This window comes from Acomys russatus, chromosome 10, assembly GCF_903995435.1.
Source record: "Acomys russatus chromosome 10, mAcoRus1.1, whole genome shotgun sequence".
Taxonomy (NCBI): Eukaryota; Metazoa; Chordata; class Mammalia; order Rodentia; family Muridae; genus Acomys; species Acomys russatus.
The window spans coordinates 63375241-63393281 of NC_067146.1; the positions used below are offsets into that span (position 1 = coordinate 63375241).

Sequence of the window (18041 nt, forward strand, 5' to 3'; positions counted from 1 at the left end):
TTCGAGACAAGGTCTCTCTGTGTTAGCCTTGGCTGTCCTGGACTCACTTTGTAGACCAGTCTGGCCTCGAACTCACAGTGATCCGCCTGCCTCTGCCTCCTGAGTGTTGGGATTATAGGCGTGTGCCACCACGCCCGACTTTCATTTCTTATAAAGTATGGCATGCCATATATTTTGATGTGAAGGTTATAACATTTCACTTAGCATCTTTCTAGGATTGGGAAGCTGGGAGACTTACATCTGATACAAACACTACATAATAATACATGCGTATATGTACCACAGTTTCTTTATCCACTCTTCTACTGAGGGACACTTAGGCTGTTTCCATGTTCTGGAGGTAAACTTTAAACCCCTTCCCAGATCTAGCCAATGGTCAGAATATTCTCCACAGTTGAGTGGAGAGTGTGATACGACTTTCTCACGTACTCTGGTGCCTCACTTTTGACCATGTCCCCTGGAGGGGGAGACCTGGTGGCACTCAGAGGAAGGACAGCAAGTAGCCAAGAAGAGACTTGATACCCTATGAGAATATATAGGGGGACATAATCCCCCTCAGGAACAGTCATAGGGGAGGGGAATAATGGGAAAATGGGGGGGAGGAATGGGAGGATACAAGGGATGGGATAAACATTGAGATGTAACAAGAATAAATTAATAAAAAAAAAAAATACATGCACACTGTCTTCATCACAATTCTACTGCTGTGAAGAAACACTACAACCAAGGCAACTCTCACAAAAAAGAGAGTGTTTAACTGGGGGCCTGCTTACAGTTTCTGGGGTTAATTTGTCATCGTCATGGTGGGGACCATGGTGGCACATATGGTGCTGGAGAAGCAGCTGAGAACTTTACATCCACCAGTGAGGTGGGGTGGGGGCGGGGACTGGGCCTGGTGTCTCAGTGACACGCTTCATCCAACAAGCCCACACCTCCTAATCTTCTAATTATTTCAAACACTTCCACTCCCTGGTGACTAAACATACAAATATATGGGCTTATCAGGGCTCTTATTATTTAGACTGGACATACACTCTATATGGATCAAGGAAGGCTGTTTGAGATTTGTGTGGAAGGATTTTCTCTAGCATCATAGTTGCCCCTGTACTAACCAGTTTAGACCAACCCTGTATCTTCAGGTGGTAAGAAGCCCAGCTATGAGGTAAAGTGAGGAAGAGAAAGGAAGACGGCGCTGAACACCAAAGTCTAATTTTCTATTAACCTTAGAGTAAAAAGGCATAAAATAACATTCGTGAATGTTATTTATTTTTATAAACACAAAACAGAGAAATAGACGGTAGCAATCTAGAGAAATCAGAAGTCTGGAAACAGGAACTGAGAAGCACAAGGATATTTTTCAGTTAATGACAAGTGGAAGAGAAAAAGAAATCAGTGAGTGCTGGTGAGGTGGCTCTGCCTACAGGCTATTGCCCAAGCTTGACAATGGGGCACCTTACCTCAAACCCCTGTTTCTTACCACACTCTACTCTTTGATGATTAAGACATATATGGTGGAGAATTGAACCCTTTTTCACAGCTTGGTAAAGTTTTAAGAAGACTGCTATGAATGAAAAATACAATTGAGCGATAAATTTCAAATGTTCTTATGCATGTGTGTGCTCGTATAAACTAGGTGAGAAAATTGTCCTACAAATTGCAGGGCATTTAACACCACACAAAGGTCCTTGGGATCTGGTTGTCCCATGAACCTTTCTGCTCTGGAACTTATTTGCTGAGGTCTCTGCCAAGGTTGTTAAAAACTTGAATTGCCTGTTTCACAAATTCAATAATTGATGCTATATTTTCCTGACTGTGTTTGTCAACCAGAGTTCAGCACTGCCCTTCATTCCAATTTATCTTCTAGAATTTTGACCAGCAGCTGCAAAGTGCCGATGGGATCTCTGGCAGGCAGTCAGTTACTCTCCTGTGATGAGAGGCTTGGGTGATTGATGTTCCTTTATTGTTTTTCAGTTAGAAATCTTTCTGTGTCCCCCAATGTATACCCTTCCACAAGGACTGCTGAGGTTGTCCTGGTAATCTATCTTCCCTTTTACACAAATACAGACTGTTTGGTCCTGTGAAGTACAGATTTCTAGGTCTCTTTCCCTTGTCCTCTTTATGTGACAGATGCAGTTACAGCAAAGCAATAGCTTAAGCCAATACACTGTAAAGACCATGAGTACTTATTTTTAAAAGGCAACTTAGGGTTCTCTCTCTCTCTCTCCCTTCCTTCCTCCCTCCCTCCCTCCATCTCTCTCTTTCTCCTTAGGTCTTTGGTTTCATCCTGCAGTGCAAAGTTACAACTTTCTTGTTAGGTACTTTTTTTTCCTCTTCAATTAGATAGGTTTTATTTGTAAATTTGTAAAAGATATTTTCCTTAAGCCCTTTGAGCCATATGGAGGAAGTTATTAGTGGTAAGTCAGTAATGAGGACGCCCCCCCCCCCTTTCCTGCTTATTGCCACACAAGACAGACATCCAGCTGATCCTGCAGCATCGGGCACACGAGCAGGGTGGGTGCTCACCGTGCTCCTGAAGATGAAGTAGGCAGTGACTCTGAAAGTCAACATCCTTCAGCCAAAAGTTTCATAGTTTTAGGAAGCAAGATGCTCATTGAACAATATTGGGAAGAAACTGCTTTATAAAAATACAAGAAACACATATTTTTCCTCCTTTAGGTAGGATAAAATTCAGCATGATGAATTTGGAATGTATTTTAACATAATTTCACTATAGAAAGCTTGTATTTAAAATGTAAATTCAAGCAGTTGTTTTATAAATTGTTGAATATTCTCACATTTGAAAAAATAAAATATTTGACACATGTTTATAATGTCTAATGAGGTCAACTTATTCCATATCTGTACATATCTTTTCAGTATTCATAATATCTGTGATAGATATTTTAAAATGTAATTTTATGTACTGTTTTTTTCTTTTCAGGAAACTTGTGTAGGCTCTAATGTTTAGCAGATTTGAGAAAATCCTCTCTAATCTAACACCAATTGAACATAAATTGCTTTCTTTTATTATGGAATAGCAAACCATAATTTTCTTGTCTCACTTCAGAATATTTTAGAGACATCTACTGGAGAGGTATATAATTGCAAATCTTATCTCATGGGCTTAAGTGGAGTGTTAATACAGACATTAAAACAATTGTCTCGAATAGAGCATTACAAAATAAAATATGTTTCCTCCTAAAGGGAAAGATGAAATATTTGTGACCATTACCTAAAGCCATAACCAAGTGAAAACTATTGCTTTGATGCTTGACCTAATCTTTCTCTCCCCCTCCCTCCCTTCCTCCCTCCTTCTCTCCTTCCTTCCCTGTTTCATTCTTTCTTTCTTTCTCCAAAGTTCCAGCCACAAAACATAAAAATTCCTTTTGGTACTATTCTATTTTAGTAGTTACGCTACGACTAGAACCCAAGTGTTCTGATTATCTGTGCTCAGGTACATGGCCAGCAGATGAGCACACTGGGATAGGAGGCAGGAAGAATCATCCACAGGATTGATGAGCAGCACCTCCTGCCAACAGCCAGCAAATGGATTTCAGAAAGAAGCAGAAAAAGATCTGGGAAGAGATGGATACATTTGGGGAAGGGCAGGGAGAACACTCCAGCTGCCAACAGACTTTCTGATATTTTATCACGTGCTTTCCTCACCATGCCATTTCTTTGCTGTAATCAAATTCAAAGGAAATCGTCATGTTTACAGAATGAAATTAATTTTGTTTCTGGAGATGAAACTAATTTGGGAAGCAGAGATTTATGAAATGTGTGTGGCACTTTACATATTTTCTATGAACAAATAATCCCATGATACTTTGAGGGACGAGGCCTGAAATAATTGCTATTGTACCTACACAATCAGTACCCACATAAACAGACTCTAGAGGTCTCTGCCGAGGTTTAAAGAATGGATCAACCAGGCCGATGATTTTTGCTCTGAGGCAGCCTGCCACACGAAACCTCAAAGGCGGTGCTGCCAAACTCTATATTCTTATGGGGACAGTTTGATCCACTGTATAAGAATGAAAAGCTGATGGCATATTTATTAAGAACAGTGGGTTGAGGGACAGCTTGAGATGTCATTAGGTAAGTATCAGAATGGAAAAATGCAAAGGACAAAGTAAACCAGGACAGAACTAATGAACGAATGGTTCGGGGACTGCATGAGGCAGTGGTTCTTGATGCTACCAGTATCAATTTCACTTATAAAAAATTCAAGTACTTGGTGGACTACAATAAAGTAAGAGACAAATGGCTAGGATTCTGTTTGAGCAACATGACATTCTGTTGGAATCAAATCTCCATTAGAATCGACTATATGACAATTTGAAATAATTGGGTAAACCTGTCATTGTAGACTTATTTTCACATATATTTCAATAGGAAAGATGCCTCTTCATAATGTCCTAATCAGCAGACACCGGCCTTTTGTGTTGCTTTAATTAGGTGACTATGACTGGAGAAAAACATCACTGAAGTTTTTCTGAGACTTTTTTTCCCCAACATGTATTGAAAGAGCAAACTGAAAGTTTAATATTTAAAGATATCCATAGATGGCTTCTAGGAAGAATCTGAGGTGCCATTGACCACAGGAATATAAACCACTTACACTTAAACACTTGGTAATCCCCATAAGAAGGGAATGGCCATGCAGAACAGATATGCAAATTATCACTTGGCTTTGTTTCTTGTGGTTATATTTAACACTGGATTCTATAGCTTCTTTTCCATCTATATGTATGTAGTCTGCCATAATGATTAAGAATTGATTAGCAAGTCCAGGAGGCTGAATGTGGGGGGCACGCACAGCTCTCAGCAGTTGGGCCTGGGATGTGCTTTGACATATTGCTTTGCTCCCTGCCACCTGCAGTCAGCCATTCTGTGCAACGGAGTGTGTAATGACAGCCTACATTTCTGAAAGGACACTTTGCAAGCCAATATTTTAATCTTTAGGAAATAATCATAGGGTTAATATTCCTAAAATGCCTTTCATATAAGAGGAGAAATATAAACCTTAAACACAATTCCAAATATTGTTCAGATTTTAAAATATCAAAAAAAGGTGGGTTAGAAACAAATGTACTATAACACTGTGAATATGTTAGCATTCCTCCTAAAAACAAATTATTTGAAAGCAATGTCACATTTGGATCTTTTTCAAACATTTTGTATCACTTCATTTCCAAATATTTTTAGTGTGGGTAATGTTTTCTGTAAAAGGTAAAGCATCCGTGCTATCATCTCAAAATGTATTGGACTTTTTTATGTTTTCTCTGAAATTTAAACCAGGCCCAAAGAAAACAAAGGTATGGAAGATTTGCCCACAGATCCTCGCTTCATGCATGGGCTGGCCACCCATGAATAATGCCCCTGACTAAACTGTGTGATTCTTAGAGCTCCCTTACAGGATTTGCTGTTTCTTAATGTGACTCATAATGGTTTCTCCACAGTTCCATTAATTTTTAATCAAAATATCCTACACTGTTGATTGATTTCTTCAGCACAGCTAATGGACTTTCTTGTAATATTCATTCACTTAAAATATAAATGCAGATGCCAAGTCTTATTTTTCAAAGAAAGCCTGTTTAAAGTCAAAAACAAAATAACAGTTGCATAAATGTTAAGCCACAGCAGGTGACTGTGTGTTTGATCAGCCTTCTACCAGAAAATTCTTAAAACCTCAGCTTTAGAAAAAAGTTGGCTCCTTTAAGATAAAAAAATCTAGTTATTTATAGTATACATGGTATATTTTTTAATATGAACTTTCATTCACAGTCCCGTCATATCATATAGGTGAACTGAAGCAAAACCAGCGGGTTTTATAGTTATTTTATATGGGTTATGTCTAGTCATAGTTACTTAGAGTATAAAATTATAATTTGCAATAATATCTCAAGAAGGCTTGTCTTTGTAGCTTTAACTAAGAGTAAGTAAAAGAGTGAGATCTCACTTCTAAAACCAATACAAAGACTAAGAGGACAATGAAGAGGCAGGTTATGCAATTCCCACTTAGGAAGCTTTAAAACAACAGGCCTAATGTCTGGCTTCTTCCTAATTTTCCTTGGCTCATAATGGATCGATTCAATTACTTATCTCTCTGAATCTGTTATTATGATGTTCTTATTGGCAGATACCTTTGATCTGGCAGTTTGGCCCTATGTATCCAGGACAGCATCTCCATTCTAATGAGGTGACAATCTTATGCTGCATCCTATAGACAGCATTGGAGGTCTTCTGAGATCTGAAGAGAAAAGCAACAAATTATTTGCTTCACGTCCCCTGGATGGGGAGGCCTGGTGGCCCTCAGAGGAAGGATAGCAGGTTACCAAGAGGAGACTTGATACCCTATGAGCATATACAGGGGGAGGAAGTCTCCCTCAGTCACAGTCATAGGGGAGGGGAGTAAGGGGAAAATGGGAGGGGGGGAGGAATGGGAGGATACAAGGGGTGGGATAACAATTTAGATATAGTATGAATATATTAATAAAATATATTTTTTAAAAGATAGAATCAAGAACTATAAAAGTAAGTCTTTAGAATACTTTCTGAAATGCAATAACCATTTAGTCTTGGTACTATTATAGAACCATAAGCCTATCATCAACATTATATTCAAAACGGCCAATAGAATTGCTTTGAATATGCAATAAAAACCATAAGTGGTTTTATTACTAGTATTTTAAATTAATATGTCATTGCATTTTCTAAAGACACAATAGTTTTTTTGCATTATGTTTTCTAGCTAGAACAGTGTTAGAACTTATGTTAACTCCAGCTTTAAAGCATAATATTAGAATATTTTATCTCTTTCCATTCCTATTACTTCCTAAATGGTTATAGTTAATAAGATGTCCATTTCCAGCAAAGAAATCAGGCCATATGAAATAAGTTATGTTGGTGACTAAATTGCAATTAGGATAATTTCATGCTGCTGTCGTTTCAACTTTTATATTTTAATTTTCCAAGATGTAAAATTATGACATTTGAATAAAACAGATGAAATAACTCATAAATGGCACCCAATTATAGGCTCTGTATATATGTGAGTCAAAGTTGTAAGTGTAATATATTATCATTAAACACAAGACTCCACTGTACAGGTGTTATTTACCAAATAGGTGTATTATACAAGTAGACATAAACCTACTTCATAATCACTTTAATTCTATAACAATGATGTTATTACTCTGATCTACTGAGGATCATGAATAATAGAGAGATAAATAACTTGCTAAATTTTTCATATGTAAAACTGATGGAACTGGAATTTTAATATGATTTATTTAAGTGAGGGCCATGCTACTGAAATTTGTCACCTTAACCCTTGTGACCTGTTTAAGAACTGTGTGGGTTCGAAGTTTATTGCACATATTGTCCTTGGCTGGTGCCATAGTTTGAGGAGGACCCCTGGACCCAGATCTGCCCATCATAATGTTCTTCTTGTAGGTTTCTAGGACCCTCTAGATCCTTCTATTTCCCCATTCTCCCATGCCCAGATCTAGCCAATGGCCAGGACATTCTTCACAGTTGAGTGGAGAGAGAGGACTGACTTTCCCATGAACTCTGGTGTCCTGTATTTGACCATGTCCCTTGGATGGGGAGGCCTGGTGGCACTCAGAGGAAGGATAGCAGGCTACAAAGAAGAGACTTGATAACCTAAGAGCATATAAAGGGGGAGGAAGTCCACCTCAGTCACAGTCATAGGGGAGGGGAGTAAAGGGAAAATGGGAGGGAGGGAGGAATGGGAGGATAGTAGGAATGGGATAACCATTGAGATGTAATATGTATAGATTAATAAAATATATTTAAAAAAAGAACTGTGTGGGGAGGAAATGCATCCTTCTGATTTTCACTTCTGCTGTAGCAAGACAGGTAGGTCCCTGTGTCAGAGATTGCTCCTCAGAAGGGGAATAAGCTACAAGATTCCTTCCTGCCTTAAAAGCATGCTGTCATCCACCTACGTGTACTGTCATAAACTACACCAAATAAATATTTCTGTTGGAGGAACCACCATCTCTAGCCCAACTCCTGAAGCAAAGTAAGAAATGAAGACGGCTTTATTTAATTTGTGGCGTCGACTCTATAACTTAGAACTTTCTTGAATCGTGCTTAGGGCAAATGTTCCTGCTCTGGCAAACGGAATGTTTGTTGCATGTCATGTTGATACAATAAAGAAAAAATAGACAACTATCATATAAATGCTAGAGTTGCGGATAAGTGGAAAAACCCACTCAAATGGACGCACACTGTAAGAGAGAGGGGCAAGGATAATGTAGCTGGGTTCAGTAGAGAGAAGAGATGGGGGGAGGAACAATATGACAAGGGTTACTATGGTAATATTTTCATTATCAAAGAATTAACAATATGTTCTGTGTGCCTTCTATGACAAGAAAATTATCACAAAGGGAATACTGGCTGAAAGCAGGGTCACGATTTAGCTCTCACAATTCCCTAAGAAATACTTAGTTCTATGGACCAGGAATCCTAGTCCTCAAGGGACTCAGGAACACCAGGATTTTGTGTGTCCTTACTGTGCATTGTTCCAGGTTGCTGCTGTGTCGTCAGCTTCACTTCCTGAGTTATTTGTATGATAATTTGTGTAGCTTTAGTCTCAGGGCTTGCATAGCGATGCTAGTTTTAATTGCAGGTCCTTTGTGAACATCTCTAGTCGTGCCACAGTCACCCTATGGGTTCAGAGAAGTTTTCAGCAGCTCAGCCCTACATTATGTGACCGTGGTGTGTGTGTGTATTATTATACATTATATAATGTACATATAATATAGTGTATTCATACATGTAATGAACAATGTGGTGACTAAGATAGACAAAAGAAGAGCTGCTTCCCCATACACAACGCAGGTAATGGCTGTCTCTATTTTAAATACAGGCCAAGTTATATATGAACTATTCTCTTATTTAGAACAAAAAAAATTACTAAATCTTTTAAATTTTCTATGCATATCATGAGGATCTAAGTCCAGGGTTGTTGACTGCGTTACACAACTGATATGACAGTGACTACAGAACAAGAAGTTTAACGCTCCCTTAACACAGGGTATCAGGCAGTAAGCTAAGTATATGACTGCAGTAGCTCACAGGGTTCCCAAAGCAAATAGACAGCACAAAGACTATTAGTCACCACATGTGCATTTACTAAAGGTCATGTGTGTAATATAAGTGTCCTCCACCTAGCCATGCTGTGTCTAAGATTACTATCTCTACATATTTCCAGTCTACAAGCCAACATGAAAACATTTCATACCTCTGTGAACAGCGTCCACTGGGCCAGCCACAGGATCCTCTTGCATGTGGTACATAAGAGCCCTGAGTGTCCAGTATCACGGTCGGGGACAACCTGGTATGTACATAAGCGCACCAGTTCCTGAGGGAGCAAGCATTATTGGCAGAAAAAATTCACTGTTAGTATTTTTGTCAAAATAATTTTCATAGACTTTTATGTATTTTGGCTGATATATCAGTAAGGTACTTTGAAAAGTGCTTTTAAATGTGCTTGCCTCATTTTTAATATCCACACAGAAAAGAAAATGAACATTGATTTCTGAATCCAAGGAGATTTAAAGAAACATTATATGATGAAAATAATCAGAACTAAGTTAGAGCCTGCATTTTGTTACTTTAAGACAAAAATCCAAGACTGCTCTTATATCCAATGTAAGTGTTTGTACTGAACACGAAGTCTCAGATCCAGGTCTATTACTTTGGGCTCTGTGTAATAAGATAGAAGCAAACAAATGGAATCATGTGTAGAAAGACAGAAACAATTAATAAATGGTGAAAATACAAATACAGAAAATGAGACTGTTATCATCCAATGATATGCTGGAAATAAGGAACAAAATATTCTAGATAATTTTTTTTTTTTTGCTGGCTGTGGTGGTGCATGCCTATAATCCCAGAACTTGGGAAGCAAAGACATGCAGATCTCTGTGAGTTTGAGGCCAGTCTGGTCTACAAGAGAACTTCTGTCTCAAAAAAACAAAAAACAAAAACAAAAACAAAATTTAAATCGAGCAAGATAATTAGGTTCATTAAAATTTTTTTATAATTTATTGCAAATTAACTTAATAGTCCACTAATACAAAACAGTTACACATCTATGCACGAACAGCAAATTTAAAATTATCCTATTTGAAATAGCAAATGATAAGAAAAATGGGCTTCCAAATAAGCCAACAGAAGCAGTCTAAGATTTGGCATGAATGGAAATCATCTGGTCATAGTAATTCATGAAGAAATCCAATGTAAATATGTCACAATTATTTATAATGGCAGGGCTCTCTATGAGGTCTTAAACCAGATATAGCATCCTCTAAGCTAGCTGCATAGTGTTTTTTCCCTGCCACATCAGAGTCTCAGATGATATGCATTTATTTATAAAATATATGTTTTATGGGATGTGTCTATCTATAAAAAGCATGTTTCTGGATGCTGTATAGTGGACTATATAGTCGTGTGCTCCTTAGCATGTGACATAAACACAACATACAGTCTAGTGTTTCCTGGGTGCAGTTTTCAAACCATAGCATAAGAGGTTGTAATCCACAAGGGGAGGAAAACCTTCAGAATGAAATAGAATGAGGTTTTTGTTAAGAAATGGTTAGATATGTGTGGAGGATTCATACAATGAGGGATGAGAGAGAAATGCCAAAGTGAGAGTCAGCAGGTGCTCTCAGGTCTGACAACAGAGCCTGGATTCTATAGTAACAGTATCTATTGCTTAGCACAGGGACAAATGACTAAACCCAGAATAACACCAGGAAGCAAGTAGGGACAATATATACCACAAACCTCTAGGAAGTAGAAAAGGTTAAGGAAATCCTAGATGCCACAGGTGGAATTAGAAGCAGTAGTTAAACTTGTATTTTCCAAGTGAGTAGGCAAAAGATTTCCTTTAAGGAAAAGTGGACACCTTTGGCCATGAGCAAAAGCTTAGCTTGCTGAATACAGGAAAATGTTGCGGGACAGGAATTCTATTGTAACTTAAAATCTAACCTTCTTGTTCAGGCTAAACAATGTTGAGAAAATACTGTGTTTACATGTCAGTAAGTAATAAGTAAAACAATGAGATAAACATTATTTCCAAGAATTCCAGAACACTTTCAAGAGACCAACAATTAAAATCCATAAGAAAAGAAGAAAAATCATATCATAAAACTTCTGAAATATAGGGCAAGAAAATTTTCATTGTTAGGTAAGTCATCCTGACTGAAAACCAAGAAAAGAAAATTCAAAGTAAAACTATCCAACAGACCAAATGGATATTATAGGCACTTACAGCTGTAGTTTGTACATTTTTCCAGAGCTCATTCTAAAGCAGATCACATTTTATTCCACAAAAGAAGTCTTAATAAATACAAAAGATTTTTGTAAAACATTTAATTCTAAACCCTACTATGTATTATTGTGTCTGTTCAACGTAGCTTTGTTTTCAGTAAAGAAAGCTTAACAGTGTGACCTGTGTCACACTACGGTAAGACTAAATGAGCTAACCTATAGTATATATGCACACACTACATGTACTATATGAAAATAATTATAGATTCTTTTCTAATGACCTGATAAGTCCCTCTTATCTATGATTGTTTCTGTGTTCCAAATCAATAATTTCCAGAAAACAGTACAGAAGGCTGTCATCATCAGTTATGGTTGATCCAAATGACAAAGGGTGTCTCTCAGGACAGCCACAGTGTTCAAAAAAATCTTTATAATCCTGAGGAACCATGCACACAATTATTCTTAACATGTCATATGACATTTTATAAGAATTATATTTGGTAACATTGAGGCAAAGAAGTCTTTTATCAAATCTGACCTTGAAAGAGTGAAATGGCATGTTGTTTACTATATATTAATGAGAGTCAAAGAATTTCACATAATATGAACAAAAGAAATAGTAAAAATGAAAAACATGGATTTATACCTAATAAGATGGTCACGATCACACTTAAAACTTTAGATTTATTATTATAATCAGCTGTGTCTATACTCCAAAACGGCATCACATTTCAACTCCTATCTTCTTCTGTAAAGTAATGTTTTATTTCCAGGCATGAATGATACTTTCTGTTCACGTTTCTTCCATATAGTTTATATAAGTATAGTTTAGGATGGCTTACAAAATTTTATGGCTATTAAATTTATAGTGAGACTTTAATTTTGCAGTTAATTCAGACTTTAAGGAGAAACACCTCAGCCAGGTGTGGTGGCACATGTCACAGCACTCCAGAGGCAGAAGAAGGTAGTTCTCAGTGAGTTCAAGGACAGCCTGGTCTACCAAGCAAGTTCCAGAACAGACAGAGCTGTTATACAGAGAAATCTAGTTTTGAACTTCTCCCCCCCTTACACTCCCACCCCAACTCCAAAAGAAGGCACCTCTTTCTCATCCATGTTTGCAGTTAAGATTCATGATTAGCACCATAACCATGCTCTCTGGAGTGGGACAGAATGGTAGAACGGTGACTTCCATTACATTTTCACCGACAGATGATGATGGCACACAGCCTGCAGGGTCTCAGTCGCTGTGTGTGATGTTCTTGATGTGGCAGATTTTGCCATGTGCAGTGTTCTAGGGTAGTGACAGCTGCTGTGTACAGTATTTGCCATGTGATGTGAGAAGACAGTGACACTGGACCCATTCCACTATACAGCTGGACTTGTTTTCTAATTTTTAATCAAGAAAAAGTGGTGTTAAATTGTGGCAAATGGAATCATAGACAAGTGACGTACACACATGCACTTGTGGTCAAACTGTGAAGTGATCTTTTAAAACAATTTGCCAAGCTTTATTTTTCTTTTATTCTGGTTTTCTTTAGACTGTGACCTCTGCAGAGTGTCGCAGACAGCTTTTGATCCAGCAGGGGTCAGGCTTTCCCAGGCAGCAGACAGCGCAGGTTAGATGTGTGATGTCTGCTTTTCAGCCTAACTGACTGGTTCCTTCCTGTCAACGGACTCTTGTCTGAATAAACACATGTCAAATTCTAGCACTATAAATTTACATATTTGTAGTAGCCATGACAAGAAATAGCAAAAAAAAAAAAAAAAAAAAAAAAAAAAAAGAAAGAAAGAAAGAAAGAAAGTCCATGATCAATGGGAGCTATTAAAATGCAGAAAGCACTCTAGTGTTTGTTTCCCCTGACAGTAACACAGTGGAAACATCTGTATGTCTGCAAGATGAAAACTTTCTTTAGTGTAATGATGCTTTTGGAATTTTGCAATGTGGAATCATCTTTGCATGTCTGAATGTCCTTAGACTTAACTGTCATTTTTTAAGTACTGTGTGGACTTAGGACATCAGGAAAAATAGAGACTTGTCTGGACAAGGTTTTATGTCTACCCTCCCCCATTCCCACTCCTGCAATGACTATCATCTCTTTTCCCATCATCCCTCACAGGCCAGGAAACTTAGCCTGGAGCAAGGAGCTCATTGCAGGTCGTATTTTACTCTGTTTAAAAACAGTATTCATGATTTTTTTTCTCCCACTAAGTGAGAATCTGTGTTCCTTCAGTAAAAGGTTGTAGTGCAGGCCTCTGCCATGATTAGATTACTAAACGCTGGAATTTCTCCAGTTGCATTGGGTGTGATGACACACACCCACCAGCCCAGCACTTGGCCTATGAGACCCAGGAATTCAAGATCAACTTTGACAGCATGGCAAGTTGCAAGCCAGCCTGAGATACATAGGCCCCTCCCCCTTCCACACAGACCCTTTCCTCAGTTCTAGACCCCTCCTTCAGTACCACTCACATCCATCACTTGAAATATTTCTCTACACCAAGTTCTCATTGCCCATCTGAGCTCTCAGACCACACAATAATCCATTTTCTTCCCAGCTTTCTTGGATTCTTTCTCTGTCCCAAGCAGTGAATAGAATTACCAGTATGACTGGCAAAATTCCTGCTTTCATGAAAAGCAAAAAGTGCTCAGCTGTCTGCAGATATAGGTGAGTATTAGAAAGGAAAATCTCAATGAGATAAGAAGGGGACACTGAGCCAGAGGGCCAATGTCAGGCTGTCAGAGATGGTCTCTTTGAAGAGGTGATGTCAAAATCAAAGTTGAAAGAGGAGGAGGAGTCCTTCATTCTAAATACTAAATGGAGGAAGACTTCGGGAAAAATCCTCTGAGATCTTTGCAGAATGGATGAGAACTTGTTCAGTCCAGGAGCAACTGAGCTCAGAGGACTCAAAGTGAGCTTGAAGGGGGATGGTAAGACTGCAAATCCCCCCAGATTTTGAGAAACACTTCTTTGAAAATTCAGAATGTGTTTTGAAGCACACAGTTGACTAGCCAGGAACTATTGCCAACACATTATTTAAGGCACTTTCATTTCTTTGTCATTTTAAGTTTACAAAAATGTGAAATGATAAACAAATTCTAAGCCTGACCCAATCCCTCTTTCATGTCAATACTTAAAATATTCATTTTAAGCATCATAAAGGGAATCAGTATGTACAATGAACATTGGCTTGATTTTCATGGGTTGCAGGACTGGGATACCAATGTGTGGTATCCCCGTGACTTAGGAGGCCAGGGTGAGGACAAGATGAGGAGAAGCAGAGTGATCCAGAACATAATAGAGTGAGAAAAGACTTGCTTGTAGATCAGAGTAAGTTTGTATGGAGAGGAATATGTTGAGGATCTACCGAGGCCTCCACTACAGAACCAGCTGGATTCCCTAAGATCACTGCAATAGGGATTCTTGTATGTAGTGGGTGGGGTTGGCGATAAGTTAAACAGGTAGCTGGATTGTTCTGCCCTTCATTGCATCTCTGATCCTCAATCAAGGCTCACTGGCCCCATTCAGAATAGTTAGCCTATTTACCCCAAGTCACTCTCCTTGGCTTCATTCACACACATGTTGCATTTGACAAGGAACTGTCACAACTGACTAGATTTCCTCCTCATGCCTGTCATCCTAGTCCTGGGTCTTATGAGGGTGCAGCATGGAGGAATTCCTGGTAACTAAGCTTTTCCACGACCACAATGCTGAGGACACATTGGCTCTCTAGCAAACGTCTGTCCTACATATAAGTGCCCTAGTTCTAATTCCATCTTTTTGTGCCTATTTTAATGTGCTCAGTCATTTACAAATACTCCTTCTGCCAGACAGGAAACCCCAGATCTGATGTAGCTGACAGCCCTCAGAGTGCTAAAAGGGAACCAAGTCAGATGCAAATAATCCAGAAGAATGTTGAAGAAAAGAACCTATCATAGGCACAATAATTCCTTTATACTAAGTACTATTATTAAATTTCAAACATGACAGAATGATAAAGGTATGATGTGCTTATTCCAGACAAACAAGTGCTTATTTGCACAGAGAGGTACTTTTTGGGACTAGCTCTACTCACACATGAACCCTCATACTTCACATTCCCTTTTTCATTTCCCTACATACCCCATATCACCCTGGCTGGATTATTTATCATGCACCTGATAGACCAGAGATTTAAATAACACTAAGGGTAGGTCCATATATCCAAAGAGATCACGAGTTCTTTGTAAGAATCCTTCTTTGAGCCAGGCATGGTGGCACACGTCTTTATCCAAAATCGGAAGCAGAGGCAGATGGAGCTCTGTGAGTTTGAGGCCAGCCTGGTTTACATAGTGAGTTCCAGGACAGCCAGGGCTACATACACAGACCCTGTCTCAAGTAATGCAGAAAGAAAGAAAGAAAGAAAGAAAGAAAGAAAGAAAGAAAGAAAGAAAGAAAAGAATTCTTCTCTGTTGTAAGTGCAGTGATAGAAGATGGGGAACCACAGAGTGCATTAGAAGGGCTGCCTAACAGCCTGAGAAGGCTGCCCTTGTGTGTAAAGGGAATAGATAAAAGGAAAAGACTATGCTATCTAGACAAAGAAGAAAGGAAGGTTCAATATATTGTGGATCAAAGAATCAAAATTTGCATAGGTAGAAAGTGGTAAAATACGAGGCTGAAGACAATGTACAAGGTTGTGTGAGTAACTGGGCAAGAAATCTGAAATGTATTCTGCAGGCAGCCACGAGCCTTTGCAGATTCCCAAGCGGAGAGATGAGATCTCTCTGTCTTCCCACTCTGAGTGATAGCATCTCTCCTGCTGAGGGAGTGCACTAGAGGAGTCAGCTGCCCAGATCTGAAGCCAGCTCATTTCTGCCCTGAGATATAGTAACCAAATGACTTAATGTCAATTATTTAACCTCTCCAGAAAGGCAGAATCTTCCCTTTGTGGAGTTATTTTTATATGTAATGGTTAAGTGGGTCACAGATGTGCGCATGCATGCACTTGTGTGCGCACGCACACACATAAACACACACACACACACACACACACACACACACACACACACCGTATAAGTGTTTGCTGTTATTATTATTAAGCAAATAAAAACTCGAAAAACTTTTTTAACTCAAGTCTTCTAGGGATCTTTCCGTCTTGAGATAAACCTGGCTTTTCTCTCACAATACTGTCATTTGGATGACCTAATGAGTAGCGTGTCTTAGACAGAGTAGAGAAAATTACTAGAGACCCCAGGTTCTCCAGGACTGCAAACAATAGATTCTCTAAATCAATTGTTACTTTACTATACAGACAATTGAAGATTATTCTTATCAGGGAACCCATAGGGTAAAGTGCTACTCAGCTAGTTGTATTTATTTTTTTAAAAAGATTTATTTATTTATTTAATTTATCTATTTATTATGTATACAGTACTCTGCTTGCATGTATACCTGCAGGCCAGAAGAGGGCACCAGATCTCATTATAGATGGTTGTGAGCCACCATGAGGTTGTTTGGAATTGAACTCAGGACCATTAGAGGAACAGCCACTGCTCTTAACCTCTGAGCCATCTCTCTAGGCCCCAGCTAGTGATTTCATATGTGATTTTCTTGTAACACATTGAATTTTGAGAAATTCAATTTGTATATTAATCCTTACTTTTTGTAGTAAATATTTCATATAGGTTGGACATTCAAATTCTTTATGTGTTCAAAGCCTTGCAGAGTTCCATGCACATCATGGACACTCATAAATAATGGACAAATAAATAAGACTTTCTAAGTGTTGAGAGCAAGGGCCTTAGCTAATATAACTAGTGTTAGTTCAAAATCTAATGCTATTGTAATGTCAAGCCTAATACTTATTTATAAAATGGTTAAATAGTAATTTTAATTATGATACAATGATACGTCTTAATTTTCATTGTGAGCGTAGCCTTTAATGGCTGAGTCATATCTACAGCCCAATACATACTTCTTATCTAAGTGTTTCTTTAGCTTAATTATCTTTTCATTTGGTTTATTGGCTTTCTGTCGTATTACATGCACTCTCCTAATTGCAGACAGATGAAAAGCTCACAATCATTTCCTTTGAATGTTCAGGAGTTCTATTGCAATTAAAGATAATTGAATTACAGACATTAATAAAACATGGTAAATAGAAATGATACATGAAAGCAATTTAGAAAAGATTCTCAATAGCTACCATTTGTCATTTTTATTTTATAGTAAACTTCTTACTAAGTAGGGTGTGTTAGCAGCTGTACATAAAGTCTACTCATCCAAGTTAAACATGACTGGTAGGTGGTACTTGTCTCACAGGTAACGTGGGTTATTCCAAAGTCTAAGTGAATTTTTAGCAAAAATCATTTTTATATTTTTAAAGTTTTATAACCTTGAAATTCTATAAATAACCAGATCTAACTAATAGAACGCAGGCACTCAGATGTGCTGGCCTTACTTTCCTTGCTTCTTGCTCCTCGTGTTATCTAGTCAACGGCTTGCTCAAAACACTGTTTACACAGCAGGTGTGAACTACTATTTTTAAGTTAAATTTTATTCTACTACTGATATGGCTAACTCAATTTAGACGCAAAGCTACTTCAGTTATTTACAAGGTTGATTTATGCCTTGAAATACAGATGACCAATTCATATGTGAATAAAAGACTCACTTGCTTAGGTATGTGTCTGCTCTGTGTTTCATTATTGGGTCCACTTGAGACTTCTTACAATGTTCACTTAAACTTAGGTTTAT

At 38.2% G+C, this 18041-nt stretch overlaps 1 protein-coding gene across 1 annotated transcript in view; it reads right to left on the reverse strand.

The window, feature by feature from the left end:
* Positions 1–18041, reverse strand: part of Mmrn1 (multimerin 1) — a 45234-nt gene that overhangs the window by 26164 nt on the left and 1029 nt on the right. Inside the window, exons 2-3 of the mRNA XM_051152258.1 lie at positions 9275–9394; positions 6147–6253 (exon numbers count right to left, since the gene is read on the reverse strand). Of these exons, the coding sequence (XP_051008215.1) occupies positions 6147–6253; positions 9275–9394 (227 nt within the window). The remainder of the gene's footprint in view (positions 1–6146; positions 6254–9274; positions 9395–18041) is intronic.